The sequence below is a fragment of the Meleagris gallopavo genome, chromosome 3, assembly GCF_905368555.1.
Source record: "Meleagris gallopavo chromosome 3, MGAL_WU_HG_1.1, whole genome shotgun sequence".
Lineage (NCBI taxonomy): Eukaryota > Metazoa > Chordata > Aves > Galliformes > Phasianidae > Meleagris > Meleagris gallopavo.
The window spans coordinates 62492403-62510643 of record NC_139406.1 but is presented as its reverse complement, the minus strand read 5'-3'; the positions used below and the strand labels follow the sequence as shown (position 1 = coordinate 62510643).

At 39.5% G+C, this 18241-nt stretch overlaps 1 protein-coding gene across 21 annotated transcripts in view; it reads left to right on the top strand.

Annotated features, from left to right (window-relative positions):
• The window catches only part of EYA1 (EYA transcriptional coactivator and phosphatase 1), a 159967-nt gene that overhangs the window by 87122 nt on the left and 54604 nt on the right, over positions 1–18241 (top strand). For 10 of the 21 annotated variants that reach the window (XM_085221271.1, XM_085221251.1, XM_085221262.1 and 7 more), the window contains 4 exons: positions 5853–5936; positions 7802–7871; positions 8247–8392; positions 12528–12665. In XM_085221271.1, the coding sequence (XP_085077397.1) occupies positions 5853–5936; positions 7802–7871; positions 8247–8392; positions 12528–12665 (438 nt within the window). The remainder of the gene's footprint in view (positions 1–5852; positions 5937–7801; positions 7872–8246; positions 8393–12527; positions 12666–18241) is intronic. The other 11 variants (XM_085221269.1, XM_085221260.1, XM_085221253.1 and 8 more) reach the window with 6 other exon arrangements.

Genomic DNA, 18241 nt, shown 5'->3' with positions numbered 1-18241 from the left:
TCCAGACAAGTGTGATTCAGGATGAGTCTTCAAATTTGAGAAGCAGCAGCAATGTGGATCTATTAGGCTTCATGGTCAGGAGCTGATGATTTGATACTGTGACAAAAAGAGAATAATGTCCTGGATAGGAATTGATATAATTTCATAGACTCTTTGTAAGTAACCTGTAACCTTGCTTTAATTGCTAAACCTCTTTATAATTGCTAGATCCTTCAGTTTAGAATTTAAGTAGTAAAAAATGTAATCAGTTTAGAGATTTAAAGTAAAATTTTTGTGCTGTTTTTAGTGGCTAATAATTATCTTTGAGCTTTCAGGGGAGCTTTGGGCTTGTATTGGGCACAGAAAGAATGGCATCAAGCAAAATAATACATAAATAGTAATGGCTACATGAAATACTTAAGGTAGAGCAGAGCAGTAACTGTAGTGAAAATTCATATCAACATAGTATTTAGCTGCTACCATTATTTGAAAATATCACATTCAGAGAAAACAAAATAGAGCTAGAAATTGCACTTACATGTATGTCAGTAAACAAACCAACAGTCTCATTTACTTTGTTGAGACTCCTATACTTCATAAACATTGGGAGTTGTCAGCCAGGAGTTAGTTCACTCTGTCCACTTGTCCATGTAATACAAAGAATATAACTTATAGTACAAGGGTTGCTCTAAAAGCAATGCCTCCTATTTTATGATGTTCCATGATATCAGAGGTGGATGTTGGTGGTATGGTAGTAGAGGTTGCTTGAGCCCTCCTGCCAATATTCTGTTACATTTTGTTGCTGTGTGACAGATGGCAGCAGAAGGGAAGTCTGACAAAATGATGTCTGACATGGAATTGTGTATGGAGAAATGGTGTGGAATTTAATTCCTTCATGTTGAAAAAACGGCACCCACTAATGCTTGCTGAACATTTCTGCAGACCAAATAGTGGATGCGAGCACAGTGGGGTGGTGGGTGGTGTGTTTCAGCAGTGGTGAGAGCAACAGTGGGTCACCTCCACTGGTGCAGATAGCTACGAGTTTGCATGAAGGCTCTTTCTCATCGCTGGTGAAAAGGCACAGCTAATTATGCTGACTGTGTTGAAACATAGTATTTTGTAGTTGAGAGTTTGCTCTCTTGGATAGTGTTATTTTATGCTTAGTATCTGTTGCAGTTTCTGTGGAAATAGAGAGGAGGCATTACTTTTGAAGTGACTTACTTATTAATGCAGTCTTAAAACTGTAACACCGACGCTGATTTAATAGTTCAGTGATGTTTACAGTATTTCTGTTCTGGTTTAATATCTGTAATATTGCAGCTAACACACTATGCCTAGTTCAGTAAAGCAAGCCTTGGATGTATTTTAAATAATCAAAATATTTCGAATAATATTTTTAGATCATATTTTTGCATGCTTAAAGGTGCAATCTTTGTAATATATCCGTATGAATTTTGTGTTAGAAATGGCCAAACGTTAGGCTTCTAAATCCATCTTTAAAACAGCCAACATCACATTCCTTGAAGCAGTCTTTACTGTTTTATATGCCAGTGACTTCATGACAAGCTGTCAGCTCAGAAAGTTGTTACATGGCAAATAAGTGAACATAAGGGTGCTGGTCTGAATTTCTTTTTTTCAGCGTGGGTCAGAAACTGCTGTGTGGTCATTATCAGCCACCTTCTGTAATAGCGCTGACCAAACTACATGTTGCATTTGCAATCTGTGAATGACCTAAGATGAAACACCTTGACAATCAATAGGATGTTGGATCAGCAGTTATGCTATCTCAGAAATTTTATGCTTTTTTTCTCAGGGTTAGCGTGTGTGTTATTGATTATGTGCTAGTCCTGTTTTGTTTTCCTGTTATTCTAGTCTGTTGTTTTCTTAGATGGTTTCTTTTTAAATCTTATTTTTAGAATCCCATAAGTTACTAGAAAATAAGGAGGAAAAATGTTTTCCATTGATACAGATTTTTAGAGTTCTCAGTATAAAAATTCCTACCTGTTAATTTTAAGTAACTGTTGATTTATTTTTTTTTCAGTAGATTAGGAATATATTTATACTTTAAATTCTTGTAGATGATTTAGATATTAGGAAGAAATTCTTTACTGTGAGGGTGGTGAGACACTGCAACAGGTTGCCCAGTGAGGTTGTGGATGCCCCCTCTCTGGAAGCATTCAAGACAAGGCTGGATGGGTCTGTGAGCAACCTGGTCTACTGGGAGGTGTCCCTACTATAGCAGGGGGTTGGAACAAGATGATCTTTAAGGTCCCTTCCATCCCAAATCATTCTGTGATTCAATCACTTATTAGAAGAGTGATTCTGCAGGTGTCAAAACTTAGTGGAAATTACTAAATCAAAGCCTGTCTCTGTAGTGCAAGTCTGATAATTCTGCACCCCTGAAAATTCTGTTTTGATAATGGAGCAGAAACGGGAACTCTTGTTTTGCTCTCTCTGGTCTCTACCACAATGGAGAATGCTGTTAGAAGTGATTGGAAAGGGATATTTACAATGTGTTCAGTCTAACAGTTGAGGCAATATTCCCACACAAGTGCTGTCCCACAAAAGCATAAGACATGGCAGAAATGCTCTGGTCAGAGAAAAACACGGACAGCTGAAATTCAGAGTGTGCATGCAGAACATGCAGCGTGGCCGTACCTGTGCCCTGTCTGATCTGTGCCTCTTGAGCAGCTCCATGCATCCTCCTAACAGATGCAGGTGCTGAAGCACTTCTGGGACAGAGTAGCAGACTTGTGACCTTGGGAAACCTCTCACAGCTCGCTTCCCCTTGGTTGTGGGGGGAAATGTGCTTTGTTTGCAGGTCACATTTTGTCTTGAGCAAATGAGTGGCTTCCTTTGCTGTGAGAGTCCATGAAGTAAACATTTTGACTGGTAAAACTCTGGTTGTATTGTCTCAGTTTTTTTGTATAGCGAGATTTAATCCTCTTGAAATGTTTTTAAGCTCAGATAGAAGAAAATACACTGACATTTACAGCCATGTTGGTTAAAATGCTTGGGGAATTAAGGCTTTTTCAGTTCCTACTCTCTTTATTCAGTTCCCAACCAGCACCAGCAACAAAGGTCTGTGCAAGGTCATGGCTATTCTTAAAGAAGACCTGATAGGGCTAATTTATTATGACCCTACAAATAGGTATCCAGGAACAATGTGAACAGCCTTTCTTCACTCATTTTTCATATACTTGAGACAGGAGACAGATGGAACAGTTGTGATGTAGAATTTGAGAGCATCTCAGTCAGCAAATAGAATTGGCCCCCATATATGAAATCCACTGCAGTGCTTTTTTCATTTTATTTTTTCCTTTCCTGTATCTTCAAAAGTAGTGTACTTACTAAATGATGTTCAGTTACAAACGCTGTCACACCAAGTCAGAGACACAAATCCCATCTTCAGGAGATTTTTCTCAAAATGCTGTTTTTTTTCACAAGGTTCTGAATACAAGAAGAGAGGCCAGTGGTGCATGTGAAGTAGGCTTTTAAACCAGTGACAGGAGAGGCAGGTGCATCCACTTAGAAAGAAATTATCCTGGAAAACGTTATTTAGAACAAATGGTGCCAAATATGTGCCTCATTGTTGCCCTTAGACTGTTAGTTTGCAGTGAGCCAAACTTACTGAAAAGAATTATGTTTTATTTTATAAGAAGTAGAAGAATTCTTCCTCTGATAGAGGAGCTTGGAGAAATCGGATACTGAAGCTTTCCATCCTTTCAGCCCAAGTTAGGCTGTTCTGTCTCATCATTCTTTCTTTTCCTCCTCCACAGCTGTCAGCAATTGAGAAAAGCATATTGTTATCTCCAAAGATATAATTGGATTATGGAAATTAGATGAGGAACACTTGCAATGTTTGGAGAAAGTTGGAGTAATCTATAAAGAATATATTAGCCAGAGAGTAAAATGTTATTATGAACTTCTAGAAAAAAGCAAGGGATAACATAGTTTCAATTCTTGATATCTAAATGACAAACCTTGTCACATATTATCTAGTAGTTTCCAGCAAATGCCTCGGGGTAGACATTTCAAATATTTTGTTGCATCTGTCTATCAGATTTTCAGTATTTAAGTGTGAAATGGGTGCCAGATACGTTATGTGTTGTATTTCTGAGAGATATTCCAACATTAGCACTGTGGTTTGGGTGATAAGTGCATCCTCTTGAAAAGAACCTCTTGGCCATCACTTCTTAGCACAGGTTAGGTCACCTTCTGGAGAGTTCTTGGACTCCACCCCTTTAAAAAAAAGTGTTCTGTGGAGTGCAGCCAGTGAGATCCAGGTGCATCTGGGCCCTTGCTTCTTGGGAAAAGCCTACACTTGAATGAAGTAATCCCTCTTAAATGCCTAAATTGTGATACTGGACCCACTTCACCAATCATTTTACTTTGTTAGGCTGTTAATGTAGATGGAGCAGAATTCTGCTAATAGTGATCTTCGAGTTAGCGTGTGCAAACAAAACATCCTCTGTGAGGGAGAAAAGGAAATAGTTGTTGATTAATAAAAGCTCGAGAGATCGTTCGTAAATCCTTCGGAAGAGATCAAGTGTAGGAAGTAGCCATGTGAAAATAAGGATTTTGTTTGGCAAGGAAAGAAAAGGTCCTTCGTCAGAAGGGGAAGGTTCCACCTCCCTCGTTCCTTGGAAACCTCGCACCCAAAGGGCACCTGCTAATGATGGTTGTAATTCGTAGACAGAGAGAGAGATGTTCACAGAGAGTTCACACAAGTGGTTTTATGAATCAAATAGAACACAGTTTATCTTTTTTTTTTTTTTTTTTTTTGTGGATTTATTTTCTGCAGTAGTACTGAATTGCCTCCCTGGAAGGTGAGATGATAGGCACCAGCTCTGGTGCCTGGAAGCAGTGGCTGTGTCAACAGGAGCAAAAACAGTAAGATGTTAGTAGTAAGGTCAGCTCTGTCATTTCGTGAAACCTCAGGTGCTTTTGATGTGCTTGTAATTCCAAAAGCTAGGAATGTAGAACGGATTTGAGAGGTTGCTGTGCTGATGTGATAACTTTCTGGGAGTGGGCACAGTGCCTGTCTACGTTCACACCAGGTCAGCCCTGTTGTAGATCTATGTATTGGAGTGCCATCAGTGCTGAGATAACACTGCACTAACACCAAGGGAAATACGCTTATTCTCCTGAGGCTTTATTGAAAACCATGAATCCATACTTGAGTATGGAGTAGCAAGAGGGTATCTCTCATCTTCTCATTCTTTCTTATTCTCTGACAGCCACTTTGGGTCTGGAGCGCAAAGGGAATAAAATGTAAAGCATTCCATAAAGTATATTTTTGATCTTTGTTCATTCAAGGTTTCTGACTATTAAATTGGTTTTCATTTTGCAAGGAGAAATCCACCATGAGGAAAATGTTTTGCTTTATTGGAAATTCTCATTTTTCTTCTGAAAAGTTGTTAGGATGGAAAAAGTTTGGAACAGCCCTCAGAGAACCCAATTTAAAGATTACTTCCTTTTTTTGTCTTATCCAAATTGCTGTCTTTCAAGCCTGTAAATGACTATGACCTGATCTAAATGTGGACCCTGATTGTTGGGTTTGCAGGATTAAGAGGAGTCAGGACAGGTGCAGAGAGTTGCATGGGGACTTCTGGATTATTACAGTAGTTCTTATTCCTTGCGGACAGAAATAACCCTTGTGGTCATTTTATTTGAATGTGCAAATCATAGCTACCAGTACTTTGCATTGTTTGTATACACAAATGCACAACATGCAAATTATTGATAACCATGATTTAAAACTTTTGGGCAGATTTCTGTTTCATTGAATTTGTGACTGTAGTGAATGTGTGTGCATGCGTGTGCAAGAATATTAGGCGCATATAGAATATATTTTATTTATATTTCTATAGTTAAAACAGAACCAATGAGCAGCAGTGAGATTGCTACTACTACTACTACCACAGACGGGTCTTTAGACAATTTCTCAGGATCAGGTAAGGAACAAACAAAGGCTTAAGCTCAGCAATTTTTCATTCACTACGTTGTTTCCCTATGCAATCTAAACCTCTGCATGGCTGCTGGAAAGTTTTTGTACACTTTGCAGATGATTTCTGTTCATTTTATTCAGGCGGTATAAGGAAGTAGGAGCTTTCCTTAAGGAAGTAGCAATACAACATCACTTTTATTGACGTCCACTGGTGTCTTCACAAGGGATCTGAGAAGCATTCTGGCCCAAAGGGATTAGTTTTTTTACTTTTCAGGGTGTAAATATAACTGCTTCTGTAATTTGTGATATAACTGAGGGATGGGTAATTTGTTTGTATTTATATTATCAAGGCATTCTTTTGTCAGTCTCTTAGTCTTCCTCGAAGTCAAATCCTTCTTAGCTGCTACTACACAGGAGATAAAATATGTGAGAAAATCCTAAAATGTTTGCACAGTTTTTTATACCTATGGATTAACCCTGGTATTTCTAGCACATCATTTTTATAGTGCAAATCAAATGAAAAAAGATCATAGAGTTACAGAATAGCAAAATCTACCAGCTCGCCACCAGTTAGGATCTAAGTAGCCAGCCCTTTTTTGATCTTGCAACACCTTCCATTTTCTGTGCATGCTGCAGCTTATAAAAATATCGATCTTTAAAGGGAAAAAAAAAAAAAAGTTTCTAGAATATATTAAATCTCTGATGGAAGGAAAGGTAGCACATCTAATGGTAGCTCATTAATCTGTGGAGATCTGGTTCCAGGTGGGATTGTAACCACAGAAAAGGAAAATATCAGGTGTGGAAGGAACAGAAAGAGATTCGCTGCTTTGCTCCACACTTCACAAAGGCTCTGAGAGCGTAAAGATGATGGATTTTTCCTGTAGTTGGCCAGGAAAGGGGTAGCTGGCAAAGGGTAATTATCCATGCCTTGTTTATTTCCAAGTACTTAGCAATAGGGTCTGTTGTTTCTCTGGCTGTCTGATTTTACAGTAGTCTCATAACCTGCAGCTGACCTCTTCCTGGCAAAGGCTTCAAAATCGACTTTGGGATGTGGAGAAGTGGCACCCAAATGGTAACCAGAGAGGGAAGCACTATCTGCCCAGTGCTTCTGTAGAGAGCTCCAGGAACAGAGCACATGGGTGCATCTGGCATGCTCCCGACAGCACCCAAAACACTGCAGCAGTTTCATGGGAATTGACAAAAATCTTTGAGTTAGCAGTGACTGGTCTGGGGAACTCTGCAGGGCTGAGCTGCGGGAGAAGAAACTCACTTAAGCTTAAGTGTTTCCCTAAGACAATTTGTACGTTGATCATGACGTCTTTGTGTTCTGAAGGTGTTGAGAGCGTTTTAAAAAGCAGGTAACACGAGGTAAAAGAGAAGGAGGTGTAATATGGTAGTACATCCTTATGCGTTATTGGAATGATTTTTAAAAGGCACGTGCTCTGAAGCTGGCCATGTGTTTTCAATAGAGACGTGCATAAAGCTCCTTCATAAAATGTAGGTCTTAAAAATTCTAAAAGTTAATAAATGTTGTACTTGAGATAGCAGTAATCCTTTGAAAATATGAAGGAAAATGTTTCCAATAGGAAATAGATTGTTTGCATTGAAAATGTTGTCTGTGTGCAAGCAAAGAATAAATTGGCCAGGAGTTCTACAAAGGAGCATTTTAGTACTTGAAATTGTAATCAAGATTTTACTGTTATGCATTCCTGTGTAGTTGCTGATAAAATATTATTTTCTACCAAAGATATCGATGATATTTGAATTTAATTAAAATCTTGTTAATACTCTGAAATTCTATTAGGAAAAATAATATTTATCTTTGGTGTGTATATTTACACTTCTGTGTGCTTTCTTTTCTCCTTGGTGCAGCAATTGGAAGCAGTGGTTTCAGCCCAAGACAAACACACCAGTTCTCCCCACCACAGATTTACCCTTCCAAGTATGATATCTTTTAAAAATAATAATAGTAGTAGTAATAATAATAACTGAAAAAGGCAGATTTTAACCTCATTTAAAATAATAATTGGATCCATCTGTTAAGTCATAATTTAAACCACAGCAGCTTCTAGGAAAAAAAATATATATTTAATGCTAAGAATGTATTTGAAAAATATTTGAAAAGTTCTTATTTTACTTATTCTTTTATTACTGATTTATTATTGTTGTTTTCTCTCTATCTTAGAGTTTCTTTTGCCTAGCGCAGCCTATGATTAAGTGTTAATGAAGATAGCAGGATTATAATACGGCTAAAAATAAGTACATGTACGTCAGTCTAATGCAGTCTGTCCTATTTTCTGTCATTTGTAATCAATAGCAGACCATACCCACATATTCTTCCCACCCCTTCTTCGCAAACGATGGCTGCATATGGGCAGACGCAGTTTACAACAGGGATGCAACAAGCTACAGCTTACGCCACCTACCCACAGCCTGGCCAGCCCTATGGAATCCCTTCATATGGTAAGAAACCACATTGCTATGCTTTTGTTCCCAAGGTGAATGTTTTTTTTTGAGCAAGATTAGATGACTGCATCAGTGCTTAGTGGGACAGCCATGCTCTTGAGTGCATCTTATGAAAGAATGGTAATTTCCCTGTTGTGCAGCTTAATTTATGTATTAAAGAGCTAAGAAGTTGCTCAAGAGTATGTCTGTGTTTTGAGATCAAGGAGAGATTCATTAGGCTTTTAGTAGTGATATGAAAATACAGCACTGAAGCAGGGAGATCTAGGGACTTCCATTACACAGGCTCAGCTCCTGGTAACTTGCTGAGGAGTTGTGCTCTCCAGCAATGTAATAGGGGAAGTTGGTAAATAAAGGTCTGGATTTTGGCTGATACACGTTACTGGAACCCAAACGAGTCAGTGATTTCTGTCAGGGAAAGGACTGATTCAAAAAGACCCCTACCAAAAATCTCCCTTTCATTGTCACTCTTGGAAGTGAAAATTGAGGTTATTTGCCACCAGACCTCTGTGTGCCTGATGAAGAAGATAGTACTAAGAAGCAAATATTTCCCCTAAAAAATTTAATTTAAAAACAAGCTGCTGCGGGTGAGACCATTTTGTTGCCAGACTGTCTGCTGGCAGACCACATAGCAGTTCAGCAGCAAAGATGCATTATTAGAAAATAGGTCCAGGAATCTCTTGGGGAATATATTGAAAATATATGATCCATATGCTTTTAGCAGTACATTTTGTAAAAATACATTCAGGTAATACAGGTTTTATACCAAGAGGAAAGAACTTATAGTGCAAGCTGTGCCCCATAAAATTATTAAAATTTTTCGGTGGAACGCTGGTGAATCCTGAAATCTGCAAGCTGAAATCCACCAGGTCTTAAGTAAATCCTATGTGAGACTGCTGTGGACTGTGGGTGCAAGTAGGTTATTTTCACTTTTGAAGAAAAAAGTATTTCATTAATATATCATCAGTGATTATGATCCAAGGAAGCATTTTTTCCTGTGATTAGAATCTTGATTACTTAATGCCAAAAAACCAGTTTATAAACATAAGTTGGATGTTTCAGTTTCAGCACCATGTATTTTAAACTTATACTGACGATATTAAACAAACAACCAAAACAAACAACACTCCCTTCCCCCTCCTCCTCACGTTTTCGAGAGATGGGTAGTCTTCCTTCTGCAAAGAAGAAAAGCTTGTGTCCCTGCTGAGAGTTTGTCTGCTATTTGCAGCTGGATCAGGTGGTGTGATAACAGATGATCCCTTTCCCCACTGCGTTTTCCTTGACACGTTTCTCTTTTGCACACCTTGCATCCGTACTTTGTTATCTATGGCAGCTTGGGCAGCCCAAACAGTGACCTTTTTGGTTTTGGATCATTCCTCTGGATGAAATCCTGACCTCACTGAAGTCAACTGTAAAACTCCCACCAACTTCAGCAGTACCATCATTTCACAACTTGAGTTGAGCTGTCTTACTGTTGTCGCAGCTATAATTGAGAGTTGCTTTACTTGGCAGCTGCTCCCTGGGGGTTAACATGCCTGCCTGCTCTTCTGTTTTGTTTTGGGTTTTTATTGCGCAGTCCATCCCCTGTGCCTAGGGCTTTGAATAATTTTATCTTAATGTTTTACGTTGGAGATCTTTTACCACTGAAACCTCCAGCTCCTGAGCCAAGTGAGCTTTGATGCTCTTTTCAGGCAGTGTCTTCTGACTGGGGTGAAGGTTTTTCTTGCTGATGTACTTGATCAACTAGCAGAAATATTTAACAGCAAATAACTGTAGCAAAGTTTTGGGAGCTAAGACCACAGCTTTGCATATTCAAGGCACACTGTATAATCCTTGTTCCCAGAATAAATTACATGAAGAACCCTGGGATGCTGATTTGCAGCAGGCAAGAACTCATTTGGGGCCAAAATTCTCCTCTTGGCTCTGCGGCATAGATCATGTATCCTATGCTTTGCCTTTCTTTCTTCCAGCTAAAGAGTTTCCAGCAGGTATAAAGAGAGGAGACTTTTGACAGATGTGAAAAACTTTGGGTTGCAGTGGGGAGATTCTCTGCTTTTATTTCTTAGGACTGGGACTTAACAGGGGGGGCAAAAAGCGTTCACAAATTCACATGCCAGTGCCCTTCCCCCTCAGCTTTTCTCTTCAGAGCAGAATTTGGGAAGGTGCTGCCTTGAATACACCTCTACTCTGGGCATTTTTCCACTCCCACATCTCCACCATGGTGCAGCCCTGAAGGCAGGAAGGGGGGTGGAGGAATGCCAGTGACAGCTGCCTCCCGCCACTCCTGGCTCTGGTTCATCTGCAAAGCCACTGAGGAGGCTGGAGAATTTCCTGAGGCTCCCTCCTCCTACATGCCCTGGTACCAGCTTTTAGCAAAGGTCTCACTTCCAGAAGTTCGCTTTTGTTTTTTCACTGTCCCTTGTGGGACTCAGGAGTACTAAGGAGAAGGGAGCACCAGGGTTTGGTGAGTGAAGGCCTAGATAACAGAAGATGAGAAGAGAAGGTCTCAGAAGACGAAAGGCTCTTCATAGCATGGAGGTTTTGCAAAAGGGCACACCAGTGCCAAGCTGTCTTCACTCAAGTGGCATGTTCCAACCACTGCCTTTGATCACCTCCTCCTGCTTTGTCTGAGATTGGGAGTTGAATCAGGCTGCTAAAGAGAGAAGTCTAGAAATATAATGCTTAGTTAAACTTTCTCTAAGTAGTATTCAATCAGTGTTTCAGAAGTCCTTAAACACACAGATCGTTGATACCAAGGCATCCGTAGCAGGAGTTTCCTTTTGGAAACGAGGTGTCAGATTCATCATTGGGATTGTTTGTTTGTAACGTGAAACAGAGGAAGCAAGCATCAGGGGAAAACAAGCAAACAGGGTTAGTCTGGCAGCTAACGAGTGTCGCAGAAGGAATTAAGGATAATTAATGGCACTAGCTGAAAAATGATTCAATTGACACAGGGAAATATCTTTCCATTTGTACATAGGGAGATACTGAAGTTTTATAAACACCACAGCTTTTCAGTTCTTTCCCAGCTTCAAACATTGTTGAATATTACTATTTTTTTTTTTTTTATTAAGTTTTGCACCAGGAAATGGGCTTAGATTAAGAGTTATTTTCAAAAGAATGTTACTAATTCTCACTCAGCTAATTCAGTTCAAATAACTGTGGCTTTTGAGCAATGAAGTATCACTGAATGCCATAGTGAAATGTAAGAGTATTGTATTACTTTTCCATTGCTTTGGCTATAATTATTTTTAAATGGTAGTTCATGTCAGGACAACCTTCTAATTAAAACTAAGAGACAGAAGCTGAATTGTGTGCATTTCCTGAGTATTTCATTTGCTGATATTTACTTGCTTATTACCTTACAAATCTGTACAAGAATCACTAAAGTTGGGAGGCAAGTTATTCCTTTAATTGAATTTTGGATTCTTTTATTACTGAATTTGGTAATGAGGAGGTGATGTGTAATGGATTTCCCTGTCAGAGCAGATTAATGACTCTCTGTTGTGTTTTTCCCAGTTTGGGAGGTTACTTCAGGAATACTTCCTGTCTGTTAGGTGTTTATTTGTTAAAAGACTGAATGCACTCTATTTTTTAATTAGCTTTGAAATCCGCATTGTACTTTATGCTGATAGCTCTCTTTTTCCACTGTTTAAAGGGTGCTTAATTCCTTAGAATGCACTTGAAGCCATGTAGTTTTCGTGTAGGAATATTCTCCAGTGCAAATCTCAGATATGTCATTAAAGGGGCGGATAGCGGGAGAGCTTGGCTATGCTATGGTTCATTAAAATCATATAAAGTTGCTAATCTGCCTCTGTGAAATGTCATGAATATATGGAAAAGCTAGCCTCTGGCAGGAAAGGAAAAAAGGAATAATGCAACTTCCTGTTCATGTATAAATTTCTTTTGCAGTTATTGGAAACACAGTTTTGAATTTAACCTCTCCCTGGTGAACTTCAGTTTTATATGTTCTTTTAAACTGCCCCTACCCTTTTCATTTGTGCATACTCTCAGTACTCTTTCTCTCATGCATGCAACAGTGGGAATGTGTTAAAAATGCTATCAATTAAATGATTATATTATCCATCCCTGTTTGAATATGAACAAATAGATTTGCTGTCACTAACTGATTTAGGTGCATTGTGGGCAGGCATCAAGACAGAAGGTGGATTGTCACAGTCCCAATCACCTGGACAGACAGGATTTCTAAGCTACAGTGCCAGCTTTAGCACACCTCAACCTGGACAAGCTCCTTATAGCTACCAGATGCAAGGTCTGTATAAATAGATACTACCACTAATTAGATGCAGTTAATGCTATAGTGTTTGGTTTTTTGTTCCTTGTTTCTTAACATTCTTGGGATACAAAATAATGTTTGCTTGAGCACTGCCTGTGTTGTTTTTGCAGTTGGAGCTGGAATGATGATTGGCTTTGCTGAGAGCAGCAATGGGCCAGCTCTCAGCAGTTTGGAAGATCCTTCACTTAGTGACTTCATTAATTTTTAAATGGCAAAGTGTTGTAGTGTTACTACAGTAAAAATGTTGTCTCTGAATGGCAATAATTGAAGAAATAGTGGATGTGACAAAGTGAGTGCTGCAAAACGTGTCAGGATTATGAATTTAGGAAGTGCCAAATATAATTTGACACCTGAGTGTGTTCAGGGAGAGAAAAGAAGATAAAAATACCTACTGCAGCTGTGGAGGTAGCTAAGTAACGATTGAAGTCTGTTTCTTTGAAGTCTATTTAAAAGCTGTAAGTCTTTGTGCGTGTGGGCTATTATTATCGATTATATTTTGTAGCCTTACTTGCCCATTTAGTTCACTTAGCATCTCTGCAATTTGTTCCTCCCGACTCACTTTTCCCTTACCGTATTGGGAAAGCTCTTGGTGTGCCTGGCTCTGGATCCACATTGAGGAATATTTTTTAAATCTTTTTTTATTATTATTTACAAATAACTACTTTGGGGATGTTTGCATCGGGGCTTTTCACTCCTGAATGTGACAGTTGAATTCAGTGACCCTTGCAGGTTTTGGCTCTGCTGTAATAGGTATTCTGCATGTCACTGACAGAACTGGACCACATTTTTTAAGTTTAGCATCTCTCTTCAGTATTGTGCACATTTCAAACTGCATGCCATCATGTAAACACTCCCTGAAATGTACTTCTTCAGGCAGAAGTGCATTCAGAAACCACGTGAATTAGGTTTTGCTTTTGTTCTCTGGCTTTGAGGTTATACTTTGCTCAGACAGAGGTTGTTAGATTTTTTTGTTTCTTTTTTTTTTTTTCTAAGTCCCTTTCTGAATTGTGATTGGGCAGCTCAATGGGGCAGAAGCAACCTTCTTACATCTGAAACATTTCTTACTCACAGTGCTCTCTGGCAAGGAGGAGGAAGAGGAAGATGGTGTAAGATTAGTGTGCTAGCTTTCCTCTACACACCGATTTGGAGTGAACTTTTACTCCTATGAGTAGGTATATCCATAACCAGGTCACTGGTTTTGCTTCCTGCAGATAGCCTCACTATTTTAAACAAAACACCTCTCTGTAAGAGCTCAGAATGCTTGCCAGCAGCTATGAGGAACTGCTGCATAGACATTCCAGCTTTTAAGGAACTGATAATTCATGGTCACTAGGAAATACAGTTATTGAAAAATCATGTCTCTGTTACCTATAATTTCTATTGCAGTTCTGACTTCCTGCCACAGTCATGTGTTGGATTCCTGTTGTGCTAACTTTATGTAGAAAAATGAAAATAGAGTTCCCATATAAGTTGGAGGCTAAAGTAAAACACACAGGCTAGCAGGACATAATGTAACAATAAAGCAAACACTGCTCAGGCAAAATAAATAGTCATCACCCCATATTGGTTGTCTAACAACTCTGTAGGTTTATTTTGTAGGATATAGAGCAGAGGGATGTCAATATAAAGGGATTTTAAGGAGGACAATGAAGTGGTTTTACAGATGTCTGTGGGAAGCTCATTTGATGGAGGAAGGGGGAAGCAGCGTGGGATAACGTGAAGGACTGATTGTTGGAAATTCTTAACAATAAGCAGTGAATTCTGGCATCAGTAGAGCAAAGCTAGTTCACAGTCAGTGAACTACGTGGAGATCTGTCATAAAGGGCGTTGTTTTGCTTTATGCAATATGCAAAATGTGTATAAGAACAAAATTGTCAAGGTCTTAAAAGAGTGGTGCCTGCCAAGAGATAGAACATGAAGATCTTGGAAAGCATTTCAGCTATATATATTGAAAGGCCAGGATCTAAAAATATTTTGCAGCAGAAATGTATTAAAGATGACCTGATTGTGAAGCTCAAAAGGGAGGAGGGACAAAGGCATTGATTTCATGACAGTATTGTTTACAGAGCTGAGAGAGGAGATGGACTGAGTCTGGGTCCTTCTCCAGCCAGGCTGTGCTTGGGCTAAAGAGCTGCACATGTGTAGGAGGCAACAGATGGCTGGGAGCTTGGTCTGGGAAGAAGAACCACAGGTTGGAGTGGGAGAGTCTGGGAGTTAATGAGCATGTCAGTTCTGTTGTGCTTATGAACAGCACAGCATATGGATAGGGAAAGAATAGTCCCCTGCAAAAACCTTTCAGAAACCTTTCATAAGAATGAAAATAAAGAGTAGGTTTGAAATGCATGTTGATAGAAGTATTAGAAGCTCAAGATGAAAAAAAATCTCACTGTTAACTAGATCTTTCTTGCTGTTAAATGTTGGCAGTATGTATCTATACTGTACTTTTGAATGTATGCTTTTTAAATATTTTCATTAGGCTGACTTTTGTATTTTGAACTACTTTAAATTGATTTTATTCTTCCTTTTGATTGACCAGATGTTAAAAGTAAGCAGGAACATTTGTTTCCCTTTCCTTATTTAGTTTTGGATGGAGAAATTATTCATAGTTTCAACTGTTATGTAAGGATAGAATTGATTCTCTTGACAGAATACTGGGGTATTGCTGCTGCTGTTTTGGTTGTTTATGCAGAAACCTCCAGAGAGGGAAATAAGTTTATTCTTGCTTTCCCCTCAAGCAGTCTACAGGCAGGCTGCAGCCCTCAGCCTTGTCATAGTCAGCTATAGCCGTTCTTCATCTCCTGTGTGTGGCTGCTGAGCTGCTAAATGAAGATAATGGATCCCACAACCTCCTTCATAAACAAGTGTTACATGACAGTGTGCTTGGGGCTCTGCTGGCATCCTTGCTGTGGTAAATGGGATTTCCTAGCAGCCTAGCAGTTGCTCTGTTTGTGTTCCCTGGTTGGGGTTACCTCGCGCTTGAAAGCTTTGGAGTTATTCTAGTTTGTCTCCCTGGGGCAAATGTCTCCCCAAAACATCACGGTGCTGCATCGCGGTGCGTGTGCGGCCAATTTAACCCAGTGCTTTTCCTGACCCTGCTAAAATTACAGCATGATTAGTCACTGAACAATAGCAGGAGGAGAGACTGCCAACTTACAGAAATGACAAGGAAAATCGCTCTGTGCAACTCCTCACTAAAGTTATTCTGGTAATTGGATTTTTGTTTGTTGGGAATTTGTTATCCCTGTAATGGGTATGAGAAGGGAGAGAGTGAAGAGAGCACCTACACTGTTCTGCCTGCCTGTCTGTGCCCCTGCCCTTACGTTAATGAATTTGTTCCTTAAGCTGTTTTTCATACGAACTGCTTCATAGATGTTGAAAGACCACTTACACGATTAATGGCTGTGCGAATGGGCCACTCTTCCTATATTGGCACAGTTTCGAGGGTTGCTCAGTGAAAATAAATGGAGCAGAAAGGAGTTGGGGGAAAGGCCAAGGAGAGAGCTTCACTTGCAGCTGTCTTATTGAGTATCCTCTTTGCTGTGATAATGATCCAGGGTTTATCATAAACTGAGGTAGCCTATTGCTGGAAGGTGAGGAACCTGTGATGAGCACCAGCATTGTTTTAGTTATGATAACTGTGGTCTCTCAGACTATGCTAACCAATTGGTTTGGGAATTCATCCATAAAAAGTAAACGTTAAGGTATTTGGTTATTATTATACAGTATAAAAATATTGTGCTGGATGGCTAAGCAGTTACTAGGACAACAAGGGGGAGTTTGCCAAAGATTTTTAAACACTGTAAGCAAACGGAAGAAACCTTGAGCTTAAATAGCCCATCTGGCCGTCCTCGGCTTTCCCAAGAGAGCTGTAGTAAACTTCTGCCACATATATTGTACTCTGATGATAGACGTAGCCCATGGCAAAGAGACCAAGCTAGGAAAGCAAATGGACCTTGTAGAAAATACCCAGGGGAGGTGTGCATCCTGCCTGCAGCGGCAGCAGCACGGTGCAATGCCTGCCCACAGCCATCGCATTGGGCCCAGCAGGGCCGGCAGCCTTCTGACGCTGCCTGGGCTTCCCAGCTTTCATGTGGGCCTTCGCCCTTGGCCAAATAGACCTTTGACCCGCAGCTGACAGCTTTTATCACATTTTAAAGCTGCCTAGTTGGCCAGCTTACCTCAGTAAATCTTGCACATTTTGTGGAGGTTCTTATTTTTGCGTTTTTCCAGCTAGTGCAGAGGTAGCAGCTCTGTGTGGTGCTGCGGCTGGTTATTTAAAAGACAAAAAGCAAAATCAAGTTATTTTAGAAGCAACTTAAGGCTGGTAGTTCTGGGTGGCCCATGGAGCTGTTTCTGTGAAACCTGCTTCATGTTTGTTACGGTCTAGGAGACCCCCACCCCTCCTCCATAGGAGCCAACACTGACCATAAGATGAAAGGGAGAGATCTGTGTGTTAGTATGTGTGTCTTTGTCTGAGGGCAGAGATGCTGACTACCATGTAATTACTTTTCTCATTTGCTCTTGCAAATTATTTGCCAGATATTCTGCAGAAAGAGTATATCTTCATCCCAAAAAGTTTTTTTTCTGTTTTTTTTTTTTTTTTTTCCTTACAACCATAGAGGGCTTTTGTATCCTTTAAGAGTGGTTCAAACTACACACCTATAAAACTGGTGTTTGAGTGTATTACTGCATCACTCAGAAGTAACTGTAGGAATAAAAGAGACACAGTAACTTACATTCTTCCAGCCAAAACACTCTTAGAAATAAAATAGCATTTCAAAGTTCTGCAATTTAAAATATTTTTCAGCTGTATTTTGGCTCTGGGGTTTGTTATAATAAAAAATAACATCTGTTTTCCAATTTTAAATTAAATTTAAAACAACATGTTTTTCTCATTAGTACTGTTTATCTGTGCTATCTGCTAAACTTGGATGTCAACTCTTCTGCTGAAGTAATCTGATTTTAGTTCACAGGATTGGTAGCATCTATCAACAACTTTAGAGCTTTAGTGTGCACAGCAAATACAACAGAAAATGTTTGCAGTCATTATCTCACATTGGATTTACACTTTTTTTTTTTTACTCCCACTGCTGTTGCATGTACTTCACATTTCCAAGACTTAAATTGTGTACTTTTTTACTACCTTTTGCAGCAGAAGCATTTAAATATTTTTTCCTTCTGACTTGTTATAGCAAGGATACCTGTCTGTGTCTTTAGAGGTTGTGGTAAGCGTGCAGCCCTGCCTGCATTTCTTACTGTTTTGATTTGCAGGAATTGTTGCTTTTTCTAACGGTTTGTGTAAGATGCAGTTTTTTGAATCGTGTTGGACACAGTACATGTTGTACACCTGGGTCCCTGTTGGTTTTCATCCCTTCTATCCTCCGAGCCTCATTTCCTTCCAAGATCTCAGTATGCCTCTTCTCTAAGGCAGGTTTCAGTGGTGAGGGAGGCTGCAAACAGCTTGTGACTTTGATGCGAGTTCCTTGCACACTGGTTCTCTCCTACTGTATGAGTTCAATAGGTTGCCTCATTATGGACTTTCTGGTGGCTTA